Source organism: Microcaecilia unicolor, chromosome 12 (assembly GCF_901765095.1).
Source record: "Microcaecilia unicolor chromosome 12, aMicUni1.1, whole genome shotgun sequence".
NCBI lineage: Eukaryota > Metazoa > Chordata > Amphibia > Gymnophiona > Siphonopidae > Microcaecilia > Microcaecilia unicolor.
The window spans coordinates 13,883,127-13,901,515 of record NC_044042.1 but is presented as its reverse complement, the minus strand read 5'-3'; the positions used below and the strand labels follow the sequence as shown (position 1 = coordinate 13,901,515).

The following is an 18,389-nucleotide window of genomic DNA, read 5'->3' as shown; positions in this document are numbered from 1 at the left end:
AAAGATCACTCCAAAAGAATTGTGGGTCCGAGCCAACTGAAATTCAACGATGAGCTTTCTAACCCCCCTCCCCCATATCTAGACCACACCTGGGGGATTACACCACATTCACCATTTTTCATTCCTGTCAATTTACAGCAGCACAACTGTTGAAAGCATAAACAATATGTTTTGGGCAATGTCGTATCTTTTTTTTTTTTTTTTAATTCTAGTATCCTTCAATGAACATTCTGACACTCCAAGCACACTTCTGCCACTCGGTACTAACCAAATATCCAGCCTGCCCATGCAAACCAACAGCCCAGCTTCCACAATCCCTTCTTCTCCCTCAGAGGCATCTATGCCTGCCCCAGTGCCGTAGCAAGGGTGCCTGACACCTGGGGCGGGTCGCCGCTGCGCACCCCCCCACCCCGGGTGCAGGGCACGGCGCCCCCCCCTCCGGAGCGCTCCCCCCCCCCCGAAACGTACCCTACCTTTCAGCGGGGGGCAGGCGGGAGGGCCGATCCGCCTCCAGTGCACGTCACTGGGAGCTGCGTCGGCTCTGCTGCTTCCCTGCTTTCTCTGCCCCGGAACAGGAAGTAACCTGTTAAGGGAGGGACGTGGCTTACGTCATGGGCCCCTATCATACATTGTAACTGCAGCCAGGATTCTAATTGCAAGATATTGGAAGCAATCGGCGACTCCCACCGTGGATCAAGTATTGATTAAAGACAAACTTACAGCCCTAAGGCGAGGGGGCATGGTCAGATTTGCAAAAACATGGTCCTCCTATGTGGAATGGCGAGGATTAACGGGGTGACATATGTATAGTGAGGATGCTCTGTTGTAGGGGGAGTTGGATGTATACCTGAGATGCCTAGGGGGGTGGAGGGAGGTTGTGGATTCATATATGAGAAAGCTTTGTGATAAATGTGTTTAGCTATATGGGATGTATGTAAAAAAAAAAAGTTAATAAAAAGAATTATAAAAAAAAAAGAAAAAAAACCCCAACCAACCAACCATCCCCTCTTCTTCCTCACCAAATTCTCCAACTGAAAAGATCAACGAACAGGTTTCTCACCCAAAGCATAAAAATCAGCTGTGCGTAGGAGCCAACGTTTCAAAATGATTGGAAGTGCTAAACGCATCAGAAATTACCCCTCAAAGTGAGACACACAAGGAGTTTGCCCAATATTTTTTTTGTTTGGGGGGGGGGGAGGGGGGTTCAAGCACCCCACAGAACTGGCTCCTATGCAGCAGTGCGAGCCTAGTGTAACATAATGTACGTACCTTCCTCAGCGAGGACCGTGAGCGTGACGGTGTTTCCGGCGTCTTTAATCAGCTGTACGATACTATCATGGGAGAGCTCTACAATGGACTGGCCATTCACCGCTGAAATGTGATCCCCCACCTTCAGCTTCCCGCTGCGGCTTGCAGGACTCCCTTCGATAACACGCCCAATCTTATGAGGAATCACTGGGTTACAGGAGCACAAATTAAAAGAGAGGTCTGTTTTTCATTTGCTTATTTTGCTTGGTTTCCACACACTTCTCCAATGACAGCTTTCAGCTTCCAAGCAAAGAAAAAAAAACTTCGTAGTTTAAGGCACAGGGCAATTCAACAAAAAGGTACAAGGTCATGGATTTGATATACTGCCTTTACGTGGTACAACATATGCCCTAGTGGGCTCACAATCTAAGTTTTCTACCTGGGGAAGTGGAAGGTCACAAAGAGCTGCAGTGGGGATTGAACCCAGTTCCCCCTCCATTATCAGCCCATGCCAGGGCCGCTGAGGGGGGGGGCAGGGGGGACAAAATTCCCCGGGCCTGGGCTTCCAAGGGGGGCCCGGCGCCGAAGTCCCCTCCACCAGCCCCCCCCTCCGTCCACCACCGGGCCGGGCCCCCCTGAATTCAAATCATAGCGCCTCACCTCGACCTCGCTCCGTGTGAAAGAAGCGCAGCAGAGGCAGTCTGCAGATTGCCTCCCTTCGGGCCTTCCTTCCCTGTGTCTTGCCAGCGCGTAAGTTACCTCAGACGAGGACGGGACACAGGGAGGGAAGGCCCGAAGGGAGGCAATCTGCAGACTGCCTCTGCTGCGCTTCTTTCATACAGAGCGAGGTTGAGGTGAGGCGTTTTTTTTTTTTTTTTTGAAAATTTCTTTATTGTAATATGAAGTCAACCATAAACCATATTACAGTATTTGCAAACAAACAGACAATATCCTTCAACATTAAGATCCAAACAGGTGAACTATACCCTATAGCACTGCATAGTTAAACTTGAGGCGTTTTGATTTGAATTCAGAGGAGCCCGGCCCAGTGGTGGACGGAGGGGGGCGACGACCAAGGGGGGGGGGGGGGGGGGGGGGCCAGGAACAGCCTTACCAAGGGCCCAGTCCATTCTCTTGGTGGCCCTGGCCCACGCCAATGGCCATTAAGCTAGTCCTCCTCCAAATCCTGAGTTTTCTGTTCTATTGCTCTGCACAAACCTGAGTGAGGGCCAGGGGTGTGCTGGTAAATTTTTAACAACAGGCTCTTTCTCTGGACATAGCCAGTTCTGCAGTTGGAAGGGCCAGGGGTGGCGGGGGGGGGGGGGGAGCAACAGTTGCCTCTCTCTCCTCCCTCCCTTCCTGCAGGCACGCTAGGCATACCTTTGCTGGCAGCCAATAAATGGACTGCCACCACTCCCAACGTCTTGCTCTGAGCAGCATGCTGAAACTTCTCACACATGCTGGAGAAGTCCCAGCCTGCTGCTCAGAGCTGGAAACAAGGAGCGGGGAACAGCAGCAGTCTATTTACTTGGCTGGCAGGGCTCAGCATCCCCACCAGCAAAGTAAAAGAGAATTCAGCAGGGGGCCCAAGCCCACATTTTGGGAGCCAGTTGTTAAAGTAGCCATGGAGGACCCTACTTTAACAACCGGCTCCCAAAATTCTTAAAAACTTAACAACCGGCTCTTGCGAGCCTGTGAGAGCCTGTTCCAGCACACCACTGGTGAGGGCGGACTGACCATTCGGGCAACCAGGTAGGTGCCCGAGGGCCGAGAAGCTTGTTCATTTTACTCTTGTAATGCTGTTAACAAAATTTTAAGTTTGAAGTTAAACTGTACCTACTGTACACCGCCTTGGGTGAATGTCTTCATAAAGGCGGTTAATAAATCCCAATAAATAAATAAAAACCTCGGGGGGGGGGGGGGGGGGGCGCTCAGAGGCTCTCTCACCCCTTGCACACTAACATCCCTCCAGTCCCAACTTGAAGGGCCCTGGTAGTCTAGCGGTCTCTTTAGGGGCAGGAAAACCACCCCCACTGCCGCTAGTCTGTCCGGCGCCGCTGCATTTTCAAATTGGCTGCTCAGACTGCCGAGACCCGCAAGACTACTGCAGGAAGTCTTGGCAGCAATCCTGAAAACGCGGCGACGCCGGGCAGTGGGCAGGAAAGAGTAGGTTTCCTTCCTGCCCCCGAAGTGTGGTAAATTTAAAACGAATCGGAGAAAATTTTTCTTCACCCAACGTGTAATTAGACTCTGGAATTCGTTGCCGGAGAACGTGGTACGGGCGGTTAGCTTGACGGAGTTTAAAAAGGGGTTAGATAGATTCCTAAAGGACAAGTCCATAGACCGCTATTAAATGGACTTGGAAAAATTCCGCATTTTTAGGTATAACTTGTCTGGAATGTTTTTACGTTTGGGGAGCGTGCCAGGTGCCCTTGACCTGGATTGGCCACTGTCGGTGACAGGATGCTGGGCTAGATGGACCTTTGGTCTTTCCCAGTATGGCACTACTTATGTACTTATGTAAGAGGCCATAAGACCGCCAGGGTCAGAGAGGACGCACTAGTGGGGGGGGGGGGGGGGGGGGGGGACGACAGGAGCCTCTTACTGCCTGGTGGCCCAGAGCACTGTCAATCTGCCCCTGCCTGAGCGTGTGGAATGAAAGTGCTCATTTTGAGCTCAGCAAGTGAAGATTCTGAAAATGCCATCCAGAAGCCAAAGGGTAAATAGTTAAGCAGAAAAATTCATTTTTAAAACAGCAGCAGCAAGAGCTCCCCTCATTTTTTAAAAATGTATTTATGTTCTTGGAAACCAAGAGAAATGCCAGCAGGCCACACATTTAACATTTACATTAATATCAGCTTTGACTAGAAGAATACTTCAAGCCACACCAGATTACCACTTCTAGGGATAAACTCGCTCCAGGTGGAGTTTATAAACACAAGTTCAGCACAAAACTGAGCCGAGTACAATGCGTCCCAAAACTGTCATCACACAAGGGGAGCATCGAAACTAACAATTCTGGCTCTCACACATTTAAAATCCTCAGGGCTCAATAGTCAGCCGGCTGTGTTCAGTGTTTTGCTTAACATTGCCAGTGTTCTACTTGGAAATGGAAATGCCAAGCCACTTCTGGCCTCCGGCACTGAATTTCCAGTGAAAACATAGCCAGTTGGGGGGGGGGGGGGGGGGGGGGTTCAGCACTTAACCGGCTATGGCAGGGGTTCCCAAATTTTTTCGGTTCACAGCACCCTTAGTGTCCAAGCCAGTGGCGTAGCTACGTGGGGCCACGGGGGCCTGGACGCCCGTAGACTTGGCCCTGGACCCCCCTGCCGACAACCCTCTCGACCCCCCCTTCCCACCGCCAACCCTCTCCCACTGCGTACCTTTGCTGGCGGGGGACCCCAACCCTCGCCAGCTGAAGTCCTCTTCTCGGCCGTGTGGCGTTGCTTGCTGAATGATCTGATCAAGTTTCTGTGCGTGCGTCTGACGTCCTGCATGTTATACGTGCAGGACGTCAGACGCACGCACAGAAACAGATTCAAACTTGATCAGATCATTCGGCAACGCCGTGTGGCCGAGGACTTTGGCTGGCGTCGGTTGGGGTCCCCCGCCAGCAAAGGTACGCGGTGGGAGAGGGTTGGCGGCATGAAGGGGGGGGGGGGGGTCAGCAACGCCGCGCGGCCGAGAAGAGGACTTTGGCTGGCAGGGGGTTGGGGTCCCCCACCAGCAAAGGTACGCGGCGGGAGAGGGTTGCAGCGGTGGTGGTGGCGGGGGTCTAAAATGTGCCCCCTCACCTCAGGCTCTGGACCCCCCTCCTGTCGAAGTCTGGCTACGCCCCTGGAAGCGGTATATAAGTATGTATTGACATTGACCTTTTTACTGGATTAACTTGATACATTTCTGACAAGCTTTGGAGAACTCCCCACCCTTCAACGGTCAATGCAGATTGTTAAAAATGCAGCCAAGAGGTTTGAGGCAGGTATGGTGTAGGGAACATCTCAAAAGTAGGTCACATATTTACTTTATTTTATCTTTAATATTTTTCTCCACAGAAGATATTTCAGTTATTAGACGTATCATTTCAACTTGTGCCCTCGATTTTCCCCCGTTCCACCTGCCTTGTGTTCTCACACTGAGATGTGCACCCCGGCCCTCCTAAACCTGTTTAAGGCATCATCTCCCCCCCCCCCCAACCCCATCATCATCCTTTCCTTTGTATGACATGCAAGTAGTTCCTTACCTCCAGGTGGCGGTTTGTTCTTGGAGGTGAGGATGACAAAACCAAACCCTTCGTTCTCCTTCCGCTGCAGCACAACGTCATAGGTCTCAGGAGGTGGCCGGTGCATCCCCTCCACACGGTTGAGCTTTGGGGAACCGTTCTGGACAGGGACAGTCAGCTGGGGCTCTTCTTCCTCAGAGTGTTTCTCTGTTAAGACAGGCCACAACCAAGAGGATGAACGCTCATGCCCAGTAACAACAAAAATATTCTAACAGTCTAAACTGATTTTTAGACTGGCAGTCCAGCTTAAAGGCCCTGCCTAACCCTCCTCCTGATCTACTTTAAAACGGAGACGTTTTACAACAGCACACAGGTGAATGCAGACTAAAGACATTCTGAGTTGCAACGCCGTGCTCCGTCTCTGGCCCTATTCAAATCCAGGGTAAAAGCCCACTTTTTCAGGCTGGTTTTATAACTCTTAACCCCTTAAATACCCATGCTATTTTAATCATTCCCATAAATGAATGGAACTCCAAATTTCTCATTTGTCCTGTTTTTCCATCTTGAATAATCTAAGCTCTGTTGAGCACGGATTCTCTTTTACGTGTTGTGTACATCGAGTAGCACCATAGAAATGAGTAGCAGCAGTAGCAATCTTTGAATATCAGCGGTAGTTTTTGTTTTTTAAAGAAGGATGAGGGATCATCTTATGAAGCTGGAAGGTGAGAGGTGGGAAACATGAGGAAATTGAACCTTGCTGAGAGGCCTGGGACCTCCTAACCAGCAGGTGGTGGTGTGGAGTTACTTCAGCACCACAATTACAATTACGGTGACATACCAGGTAAAGGCCACTGCAGAAGAGTCAATGCTAGAAATATTAGGGCCTGGAAGCAATCTGACTTGTGCACTCCTGTGCTCATCCGGATTCCAGCTCCTGTCTTCCACACTGATCTCCACTTCTCCATTCCCCTTTCCCCAGAATGCTATGAAAGCAATTCTTCCAGGTTTTTCATCTGCTGCAGGAAGGGCTACCATAGGGCTCCAGAAAAAGGAGGACACCTTGATCCAATCCGGGTTTTGCTTCCACTGAAAGCAATGGAAGTAAAACCCAGACTGGCTCAATCTATCCTCCTTTTTCCGGAGCCATATACGGAGCCACTCTCGTATTTTCAGCCTTGCTTTGCTCCCTGCGCAGCCATCCCTCTCGCCCACCCCATTTTACGGCCTTTGGCAACTGGGCTGGTATCTTATCAGTGCTGGGATGCCATACTGTACTATATGTAAGGGAAACATTTATCTCTGATTGCTAGACATTTGTGCTTCCAGCTTGCCTCCTGTACGAGGTTACAGGTAGAGAATGACAGACACACGAAGTTTGTCCCCCATCCCCGCCCCTATGGGTTCTGTCTCCATCCCCGACCTTTCCCCACAGGCCCTGTTTTCTGTCCCCGCAGGTTCTGTCCCCATTCCCACGGGCCCTGTCCTCATCCTCAGAAACCTCGAACACAACAACGAGCAACTATAATAACCCAATCGCTAGCACCACTTTCTACCCTTCCAACCAGGGGCATAGCCAGACTTCGGCAGGAGAGGGGTCCAGAGCCCGAGGTGAGGGGGCACATTTTAGCCACCACCAACTTTGAACCCCCCCCCCCGACGACGACCCTCTCGACCCCCCTCCCCCGCCGTTGCCTATCTTTGCCGGCGGGGGACCCCAACCCCCGCCTGCCGAGGTCCTCTTCTTCCTTTGTTCTGTTTCCGAGTCTGATGTCCTCGGCTGGTGGGGGTTGGGGTCCCCTGCCAGGAAAGGTAGCAGAATGCGATGGCGGGTTGGCGGCGGGGGGGGGGGGGGGGGGGGTCGAGGGGGTCGTCAGCAGGGGGTCCAGGGCCAAATCTACAGGGGCCCAGGCCCCCGTGGCCCCACGTAGCTACGCCCTTGCTTCCAACCCCAACAATAGCTGACTTCTACTACCCCAAGGAATCCTAATCCACATTATTAAAATGCCCAGGGGCACGAAATTCAACTCGTTCTGTATGCCCTAGCAGGGGAGAAATATGGCCTATGAAACACCGTTATGATTTTCTAATCTATGGATGAATAAGTCATCAGCAATCTCAGGATTCAGTCTAGCTCTCCTGTCTTCTCAGGAAGTGCTGGTAGCAGAATCCCCCGTGCAAATTTTGCCAATTGAGGCCAGCATGTTTGCTTTATTTTTCCAAAAAAAATCAAAATATCGTCGTCTAAATCACTTAACCACTATTTAGAGAATGACACGGGGACAAAGTTCGCCCCCCCCCCGTCCCCATAGGCTCTGACCCCATCCCCACCCCGTCTCATCCCCGTCCCTGCAGTTACCGAGGGTCCCCGTGTCATTCTCTAGTTAAAGGGCCATTAAAGAGGAAGTGACTGAGGAATTTCTTTGTTCATTTTCATCTTCAGCAGAGGCAAAAGCACAACACACAGAAACTAAGGCCGCAGGATGTGTTCCGTGCACGTGACACCAGCTGGCAGCGGCCAGATGATGCTTTACTACTTCTGAGAGAACGTTGTAGATGGGAAGAAGGTGGCGCTCAGTGACAGCGAATATGGATCGGCCACATGGCTTCTTACCCATCTGTAAAGTTTTGTGGTGCAGTCCCTCTGGCAGAACATTCCAGAATTTTAGCAGGCCACGCACAGCCGCCACACAATTACATGCCTGAAGGGTGCTAGCGAGCACAGTGCCTCGGCCACCTGAGCAGCGGAACAGTAGCAGAATATATGCCCTGCGTTGCCTAGCTATGTAACGTATCTGATACGAGAGACGCTTTTTCTCTTTCATCACCTTCAGAGCCGGCATGAATTATTCACAATGTTTTCAGCTGTACGGCAGAATCAGCTTCAATCTTACAAGGGAACAATGTCATCACAGCTGTGTACGGCCCATGGCCAGGAATGCTGATCATCCGATTCAAAGCTCCATTTCACAGTGTGCCGCATGGCTCAGCGAGCCGTATCGATTTATTTTCCTAAGGATTAGCTTCTGCCTAATGGTGAACAGAGGGCTGTGGCCAGTAGAGGCAACCACTACTACTACTACTACTATTTAGCATTTCTATAGCGCTACAAGGCATACGCAGCACTGCACAAACATAGAAGAAAGACAGTCCCTGCTCAAAGAGCTTACAATCTAATAGACAAAAAGTAAGTAAATCAAATCAATTAATGTGGACGAGAAGGAAGAGAGGAGGGTAGGTGGAGGCGAGTGGTTACGAGTCAAAAGCAATGTTAAAGAGATGGGCTTTCAGTCTAGATTTAAAGGTGGCCAAGGATGGGGCAAGACGTAGGGGCTCAGGAAGTTTATTCCAGGCGTAGGGTGCAGCGAGACAGAAGGCGCGAAGTCTGGAGTTGGCAGTAGTGGAGAAGGGAACAGATAAGAAGGATTTATCCATGAAGCGGAGTGCACGGGAAGGGCTGTAGGGAAGGACGAGTGTGGAGAGATACTGGGGAGCAGCAGAGTGAGTACATTTATAGGTTAGTAGAAGAAGTTTGAACAGGATGCGAAAACGGATAGGGAGCCAGTGAAGGGTCTTGAGGAGAGGGGTAGTATGAGTAAAGCGACCCTGGCGGAAGACAAGACGGGCAGCAGAGTTTTGAACCGATTGAAGAGGGGAGAGGTGACTAAGTGGGAGGCCAGCAAGAAGCAGATTGCAGTAGTCTAAATGAGAGGTGTCAAGGGTGTGGATGAGGGTTTTGGTAGAGTGCTCGGAAAGAAAGGGGCGGATTTTACGGATGTTGTAAAGAAAGAAACGACAGGTCTTGGCAATCTGCTGGATATGAGCAGAGAAGGAGAGAGAAGAGTCAAAGATGACCCCAAGGTTTCGAGCTGAGGAGACAGGGAGAATGAGAGAGCCATCAACAGAAATAGAAAACGGGGGGAGCGGGGAGGTGGGTTTGGGGGGGGAAATGAGAAGCTCGGTTTTGGTCATATTTAATTTCAGGTGGCGTTGAGACATCCAGGCAGCAATGTCAGACAAGCACGCTGAAACTTTGGTTTGGATGCAAGGTGAGATATCAGGGGTAGAAAGGTAGATTTGGGAGTCATCAGCATAGAGATGGTAGGAAAAGCCATGGGATGAGATTAATGAACCAAGGGAAGAAGTGTAGATAGAAAAGAGGAGGGGACCAAGAACAGAACCCTGAGGTACGCCGACAGGCAGAGGAATAGAAGTAGAAGAGGATCCACCAGAGTGAACACTAAAGGTGCGGAGGGAGAGGTAGGAAGAGAACCAGGAAAGGACAGAGCCCTGGAATCCAAGTGAGGATAGGGTATCGAGAAGTATGCTGTGATCGACAGTGTCAAAAGCAGCGGAAAGATCAAGAAGAATGAGGATGGAATATTGACCTCTGGATTTAGCCAGTAATAGGTCATTGGAGACTTTAGTAAGCGCAGTTTCGGTTGAGTGGAGAGGGCGAAAACCAGATTGTAATGGGTCAAGAATAGCATGTGAGGAGAGAAAATCAAGGCAGCGGCGGTGAACAGCACGCTCAAGTAATTTGGAGAGAAAAGGAAGGAGGGAGATGGTTCGGTAATTAGAGGGACAAGTAGGGTCGAGTGAAGGCTTCTTAAGGAGAGGTGTGACCGCAGCATGTTTAAAAGCAGCAGGGACAGTCGCAGTGGAAAGTGAGAGGTTGAGAATATGACAGATAAAAGGAATAAGAGCAGGAGAGATGGCATTAAGAAGGTGGGTGGGAATGGGATCAGAGGAACAGGTGGTACATTTTGAGGAAGAAAGGAGAAGTGTAGTTTCCTCAATAGTAACTTCAGGAAAGGGAATGAGGGGAAGGAGAGAGAGGGGAACGGACTAGTGGAGGGAGAGCTGGTGAGGTAGAGAAAGCAAGGTTTATCTTTTGAACCTTGTTGTGAAAGAATTCAGCAAGGGTCTGTTACCAGCAGGACATCCACTACAACCCTACAATATTACAGGAGAAGAAATGGGTTCACTAGTCCAGGGCTCCCCAAGTCTGCTCTGGTGACCCCACAACCAATGGAGGTTTCAGGATACCCGCAATGAATATGCATGAGATGAACTCACATGCGCTGTCTCCAAAGTATGGACCCGTTTAACTGGCTGTGGTGTCACCAAGACCGTGCAGGACGTCAGACTCACGGAAACAGAACGAAGCCTTGTGCCGGAAGAAGAGGACCTCGCTGGCTGATCTGTAAGGCTTCGTTCTGTTTCTGTGAGTCTGACGTCCTGCACGTACAACGTGCAGGACGTCAGACTAGAACGAAGCCTTGCGCAAGATTGGGAAGAAGAAGACCTCGGCTGGCAGGGGTTGGGGTCCCCCACCAGCAAAGGTAGGCGACGGTGGGGGCGGGTTGGCGGTGAGAGGGGGGGGGATCGAGGGGGTTGTCGGTGGGGGGGGGGGGGGGGGTTCAGCAATGGCCGGGGGGGGGGGGGGAGAGGCTAAAATGTGCCACCTCACCTCGGGCTCTGGACCCCCCTCCCGCCAAAGTCTGGCTACGTCCCTGACTCTGAGTAAGGCATAAAAGGACAGATGTTTGACGTACCACTGTAGTAGATCTTGCGTCTGACGGTGAGTAGAACGTGGCCATTTCGAGCTGCGTTGGTCATCAAATCCAGGACTTGCTTGTGGGACTTCCCTTTGACAGGCACCCCATCAATGCAGAGCAGTTCATCGGCCGCACGGAGACGGCCATCTTTCTCCGCTGCCCCCAGTGGGATGATCGCCCCTATATAAATCTGAACAGACAAAAACTCACAGTCATACGCTAGCTCACACCAAATCAGTAGCTCTCAATGCCGGCTCTCCTAGTCAAAGAGATCTGGTTTCTGCAATGTACTTAACCAGCATAAGATGTAAATGGGAAATATTTAGTCAAAAGACCAAGGTAATTTGCAGGTTTCGGTTACCTCAAAACACAAGACCTATTTTGGGTGGCTGTAGAGTGAGGAGCTGAGAACCACAGTCAGAGGATCACATCTTTTATTCTGACCCCACAATAACCCCCCCCCCCCCCCAAATAAGAGGCACTCCCTCCTCCCCCAGCAAAATGTTTATTATTTAGCGTCCCACAAAGTCTTACAACAATACTCCGAGGTCTCTCAATGCCCATACCATGTTCAAGGTGAAGAGACATCTCCATGCCAGAAACCCTATCATTAAACGTACCCTTAATTTCAGCCTCATACGTCTAAATATCCAGAGCGATGGTCATCTCAACACATAACAGCACTGTGGAGCCAGGCCAGACAGACCCTTTAAAAGTACAGAGCTGCCAGGATGACAGAACACAAGCTTGAACTGCTTTTGTGGGAGCTTGAACACTGGATGGTGGGTTGTCATTGTTGCATGACAGAGGCCAACTGAATTTCAGTTTTATTTTATTTATTTTTATTACATTTGTACCCCGCGCTTTCCCACTCATGGCAGGCTCAATGCGGCTTACATGGGGCAATGGAGGGTTAAGTGACTTGCCCAGAGTCACAAGGAGCTGCCTGTGCCTGAAGTGGGAATCAAACTCAGTTCCTCAGTTCCCCAGGACCAAAGTCCACCACCCTAACCACTAGGCCACTCCTCCACTGTTGCTACTATTTGAGATTCTGCTATTCCACTAGCAACATTCCATGTAGAATCTCCAATAGTAGCAACATTCCATGTAGAATCTCCACTAGTATCTATTTTATTTTTGTTACATTTGTACCCTGCACTTTCCCACTCATGGCAGGCTCAATGCGGCTTACATGGGGCAATGGAGGGTTAAGTGACTTGCCCAGAGTCACAAGGAGCTGCCTGTGACTGAAGTGGGAATCGAACTCAGTTCCTCAGGACCAAAAGTCCACCACCCTAACCACTAGACCACTCCTCCACTGTTGCTACTATTTGAGATTCTACATGGAATGTTGCTATTCCACTAGCAACATTCCATGTAGAAGTCGGCCTTTGCAGATCAGCAATGTGGCCGCGCAGGCTTCTACATGGAATGTTACTAGTGGAATAGCAACATTCCATGTAGAATCTCCAATAGTAGCAACATTCCATATAGAATCTCCAATAGTATCTATTTTATTTTTGTTATATTTGTATCCTGCACTTTCCCACTCATGGCAGGCTCAATGCGGCTTACATGGGGCAATAGAGGGTTAAGTGACTTGCCCAGAGTCACAAGGAGCTGCCTGTGCCTGAAGTGGGAATCGAACTCAGTTCCTCAGGACCAAAGTCCACCACCCTAACCACTAGGCCACTCCACTGTTGCTACTATTTGAGATTCTACATGGAATGTTGCTATTCCACTAGCAACATTCCATATAGAAGTCGGCCCTTGCAGATCACCAATGTGGCAGCGCAGGCTTCTGCTTCTGTGAGTCTGACGTCCTGCACGTACATGCAGGACGTCAGACTCACAGAAACAGAAGCCTGCGCAGCCTTCTACATGGAATGTTGCTAGTGGAATAGCAACATTCCATGTAGAATCTCCAATAGTAGCAACATTCCATGTAGAATCTCCAATAGTATCTATTTTATTTTTGTTACATTTGTAACCTGCGCTTTCCCACTCATGGCAGGCTCAATGCGGCTTACATGGGGCAACGGAGGGTTAAGCGACTTGCCCAGAGTCACAAGGAGCTGCCTGTGCCTGGCCTGAAATCCGAATTTGGCCACAAAATGCTCCTTGCAGCGTGGTGCGTGCACTTCCATCCGCTTCCCTCACCCCCCTCCCGGAACAGGGTCTAACCCTCCCCCCCTCTCTCCCTTCTCACCCTGAAGCAAGAGCGGGCTTGACCCCTCCACCCCAGACCCTGGTGGTCTAGTGGCTAGACAGGACAGGAGCACTCTCTAGTTGTTCTTGCCCATACTGGCTCCAATCTCCAAATGGCTTTTCTGACCTCCAGGCTACCTTTGTTCCAGGGTGGGAGGGTTGCGGGGGGGGGGGGGGGGGGGAGAGCGATGAAGGGAGGAAGAGAGGCGTGGAAGCTATTACTGTTTGGAATGGGAGAAGGAGGAGGGAGTGGAGGTTGCAATTGGTTTAGGGACAGGACCAGTTTCGGCCGAAATCAATCAGCAAATTTCGGTTGCAGATTTGTTTTTTGGCGGAAACCGATAAAAATGGTTTTGGTTGCCCTCTATTGCACGATACCAGCTCCTGCAAGAAGTGTCCTATCCCCAGTGTGCTCTTGCTGCACAATTACTCAAACTGGTAAACAAAGCAGTAAGCTGGGTTACATCCGCTAGAATCCCATAAGAATGTGTGGGAAATTCTCATCTATTTATGAAGGGCTTTACTCTCTGGAGGCCCCTTTCTCCTTTCTGCGTATCAGAGACATGATTATCCACCAGGTGGGGGGCCAAAGCCACTCCAATTAAATGACAGGTCACAGACTGGGAAGTGCCACAGAAGTAACCTTGGGCTGCTTAGAGACAATATTTCAGCTATAAATTAATGGGTTTTTGCCAACAGTCAACACAATGCTTCATATTACTTTTGAGAACTGGCAAGAAGCAAATTCTAGTGGGCTCAATAGCTATTATAGAAACTCTTGAGGCAGTATAGGAGCAAATGATTCCATCTTGAAGACGTCACTGCGCTAGTAATCAGTGCTCTGAAGTGTTCTTATAATTAGCAGAATATTAGTAGAAGGCCCACTATGTTGCCGATCTCTGCAAACGTGGAACAGAGAGCTCAGAGATTAAGTGCAAACTCCTTAACCCAGACCTCGAGGGCTACCAGACCAGTCTGGTTCCCAGGATAGCCACAATGCATATGCATGGGATAGATTTACATATAGGCATTGCATGCAAACCTTTCATGCATGTTTTTCTTCACTCAACGTGTAATTAAACTCTGGAATTCGTTGCTAGAGAATGTGGTAAAGGCGGTTAGCTTAGCGGAGTTTTAAAAAAGGTTTAGACGGCTTCCTAAAGGAAAAGTTCATAGACCGTTATTAAATGGACTTGAGGGAAATCCACTATTTCTGGGGTAAGCAGTTGTGATAAGTATGAGGCTGTCCTATCCGGGCTAGGCCACTAGAGGGCGCTAGTAGAATAGATGGAGGTCGCTAGGACCGGGGAGAGCTCTGGGATGTCCACAGGTGGAGGAGGTAATGGGCTGGGTCCTGTGTAGCTAATTAACCACTTTATACCCCACCTGAGTTGTGAAAGGAAGAGAAGTGAGCTGGCAGCAGAAGAAGAGAGATCCCCCTGGAAGATACTGGCTAACCTTATGGACTTGTGGTGGACTGGGTGTCCAAAGGAAATCAGCAGGCTGAAAATCCTGGGGTAAGAAGTCCCTAAGCATTAGTGTTGGACTGTGTGTCCTCAGTACTTATAGGAACTGTGTATTCAAAGAAGAAAGGACTGTGTGTACAGAACTGTGTGTTCAAAGGGAGGACTGTGTGTCCAAAGTACTGAGAGAAGCAGGCTGCAAAGCCTGGGGTTAAAAGTCCCCAAAGTATTGAAGGTAGTACTGAGCCCATGTATCTGTGTGGGGAGGCTCAGTGTGAAGACCTATGAAAGTCTAAAGTATTAAGCTAGAAGAAGTGTGCCCAGGGGCTGGAATAAAGAGTTGCCTGAGAAATATGCAGTTGGTGAGACCTGTTTAATTTGCTTAGTGGGAACCAAGGCCACCCTGAGCGAGAAGGGGTAGCACACTAATCTGCATACAATTTGCATATTGAGAACCAGGTCACCCTGAGTGAGAAGAGGGATATCACACAGTATAAAATGTTTTGTACTTTTTTGGGACCTTGCCAGGTATTTGTGACCTGGATTGGCCACTGTTGGAAACAGGATGCTGGGCTTGATGGACCTTTGGTCTTTCCCAGTATGGCAATACTTATGTACTTATTTCCTCCCCTGCTCCCCATCACAGGAGTCACCCACCTTTCTTTGTGTTCCTAAATGAAAGGAATGAACTTCACCAGGATTGTAATGGATGTCTTTACACAGATACCTCCCATCATTAGGTTACATAAGAGACAAAAAGCAAGCCCACAATTTGGTGGAAATCGAGTTCCACATAAAGCGATCACGACATGAAGCTGGGGATAGGTGGAAAGGAGGGAGTGAGATTGAAGAATAACGGAGTCACTTCTTTGTAGGAAGGTCAGTGACTGCATGGAAGAACCTCTCAATAGAGGTGACGGGAAAAGGGGAAGGTTGGTGAAGCAGTAGAGAACACCAGTAAAGAAATGAAAAAGGAATGAGACAAGCAAAGAGGATCTGTAATGGTGATTAAAGAGGTAAAGCAGGCCAAATAAGGTCTCCTGTAGAGGCAGACAAGAGGGGTCCCCCCCCCCTTTTGGTCATTATCTCCTAAGTTTTATGTGGTTCTGTGACCTGAACCATACAGAACCCAGCTGGAATCAAAGAATAATGAAGTACCGTAATTCTCTTTTGCATCTCAAGATGCTGCTGTGATGGAGTCAAGCAGCTCCGGGTGCCTGAAACCAAACACATAGCACTGTCTCTTCCACTATGAGTAACCTCTGCAGATTAGCAGAGACATGAAACCAGATGGCAGACAGGCTCTATTTTCTGCAGTTATTTTGGAAAGTATTTTTTCCCCCATCTACTACTACTACTTAACATTTCTAAAGCGCTACTAGGGTTATGCAGCGCTGTACAATTTAACATAGAGGGACGGTCCCTGCTCAAGGAGCTTACATCTAGATGGTAATAATCCAGCACTGCCCCAGGGGCGTAGCCAGACACCCAATTTTGGGTGGTCCTGGGCCCAAGATGGGTGGGCAGAAGAACTCTTCCTTGTCCCACAAATGATTTGGTCTCTCCCTCTCTCGCCTGCATGCCATATGGTCTCTCAAACATCCCCCTCCGCCCCCACCTTTTAAATTGCAGATTTTCACTGGCAGCGAGCAGCAACTAATACACACTCCTCGTGTTGGCCCCACAGCTTTCCCTCTGATGCAACTTCCTGTTTCCGCATAGGCGGGAATACATTAGAGGGAAGGCTGGTATGCAGGAAGGACAGTTGTTGGGAATTTTCGGCTGGTGGGGCTTGGGGATCCCTGCCAGACACTTCATAGGTGTGCTGCTACTGGGTGGGTCTGAATCCAAAGTGGGTGGGCCCGGGCCCACCCTTGACTACGCCACTGCACTGCCCTATAGGTCAGTGATGGCAAACTTTTCAGAGACCGAGTGCCCAAACAGCAACCCAAAATCTAATTATTTATCTCAAAGTGCCATTCCCCCTCCCCCTCTCGTCCCCCCTCCCTCTCCCCCTTGTCCCCCCTCCACCTGAGTTCCAGGGTCCCCCTCCCTCTGAGTTCCACAGGGTCTCCTCTTCCTCCCTCCCAGTTCCAGGGTTGTAGTGGGAGGAACCAGAATGTTGCTCATTCAATGACTCTCTCCTATCAGCATTTTCCTACTACTGTGGTAGCCAATCTTTGTGCCCCACAAACGGAACGATGTTTTATTTAATCCTGCAGGGCTGTCATAGTGAAAACACACCAACAACCCTACATGGAGGCTGGTCTGACAAGGAAAACCAATGGCGTCAAAGACAAAAGCTTTTCCAGAGCAGCCCACCCTCCCTCCGTCCGAGTACCAGGGCCCCCTCTGAAATTCAGCCTTCCCTTCTGTCTCTCAAGCTCTGTGGTCCCGCCCTTGCGGAAACAGGAAATGAGGGCAGGACCAGAGCTTGAGAGACAGGAAGGAAGGAAGGCTGAAGGCGCACTGAGTCAGCACGCTTTTCACTACTGCTGCTGCTGCCACCGCTGCCTTAACCCCGACCAGGTATGACTTTTATTCGGAGGTGGGCCCTGGTGCTCAGAGGGCGGGACAGGAACTGGCTGAGGCGACAGTCACGGCGCGCGTGCCCTCTCTGGCACGCGTGCCATAGGTTCGCCATCACTGCTATAGGTTGTTCTTATCCTAAACCTAGGATTGGGGGACTCCAAAATATAGATTCTATACATTGAAAGTCATTACAATATGGGTGTAGAGATGCTCTTTTCCCTAGCGCTAACAGAGGCCTACGCTTCCAGCATGTCCCAAAATAGAAAGTGAGGCTGGAACATGGTGACCCGGGTATCTTGGTAAGTCCCATGACCAATAAGATATTTAGATCATACAGTCCTACTTGTTTTAGGAAGTCAGAACTAGAAGTCCATAGGATGTGATGGGATAAAAACAAAGACTGGTCAATCTGTCTCTTATGAGAAGAAAACCATCTGGTCCAGTTATTTGCTAACAATAATACCGGTAATAACGTTTTGTATTTCTAGACTGCTTTTCCAATTCTAGCTCAAAGCTGTTTTCAATATTTTTTCTGCTAGAATAAATCCCTATCACACACCTTAACTTCAGGTTATGCTTGGGCACTGTGAGAAAGAGACAAGAGATATTCGAGGGAGAAAATTCTCCCTCGAATGGATTTGATCCCATTTCTCTGATTTGCAACCCTCAGTGAACAGTGCAAATTTACTTAACTCTCCAATCCTCACAGCCTGAGACTTCAATCATATTAAGTGTTATTTTTACAATGATTTTTGTTTTTAAACACATCCTAAACGACCACCAGCTACCTGGCAATGCTTTTCATCAACACTATCTAGTGACCCCCCTCTCTAGTTTTCAACCTTAGGTATTCTGTCTATCCCAAGTCCTGCAGCAAAATTTCTCAAATCGAACACACATCAAATCAAAAGGGAATACAAGGACCCACTCTGAAACGCTACAAACGGCAGCAGAAAGTCACTTACCGACTGGTCTGACCCGTCCCCTCCAAGGACCCTGAAGCCAAATCCAGATTCTTGCTTCCGTAGAAAAACATCCAGGTCTTTGGCGTTGGGAGCTGGGGACAGAAGCACAGAGCGAGCAGAGAGTGGTGAAGAACAGGACTCAAACCAGAATGTAGGACGCAAAAAGTTATTAACCCGGGTTATAATTCATAACTCT

At 49.5% G+C, this 18,389-nt stretch overlaps 1 protein-coding gene across 4 annotated transcripts in view; it reads right to left on the bottom strand.

Moving 5' to 3' along the window:
- The window catches only part of MAGI3 (membrane associated guanylate kinase, WW and PDZ domain containing 3), a 336,183-nt gene that overhangs the window by 30,132 nt on the left and 287,662 nt on the right, over window positions 1–18,389 (bottom strand). For all 4 annotated transcript variants that reach the window (XM_030221928.1, XM_030221929.1, XM_030221930.1 and 1 more), the window contains exons 13-16: window positions 18,194–18,285; window positions 11,023–11,215; window positions 5,489–5,674; window positions 1,270–1,455 (exon numbers count right to left, since the gene is read on the bottom strand). In XM_030221928.1, coding sequence (XP_030077788.1) covers window positions 1,270–1,455; window positions 5,489–5,674; window positions 11,023–11,215; window positions 18,194–18,285 — 657 coding nt within the window. The remainder of the gene's footprint in view (window positions 1–1,269; window positions 1,456–5,488; window positions 5,675–11,022; window positions 11,216–18,193; window positions 18,286–18,389) is intronic.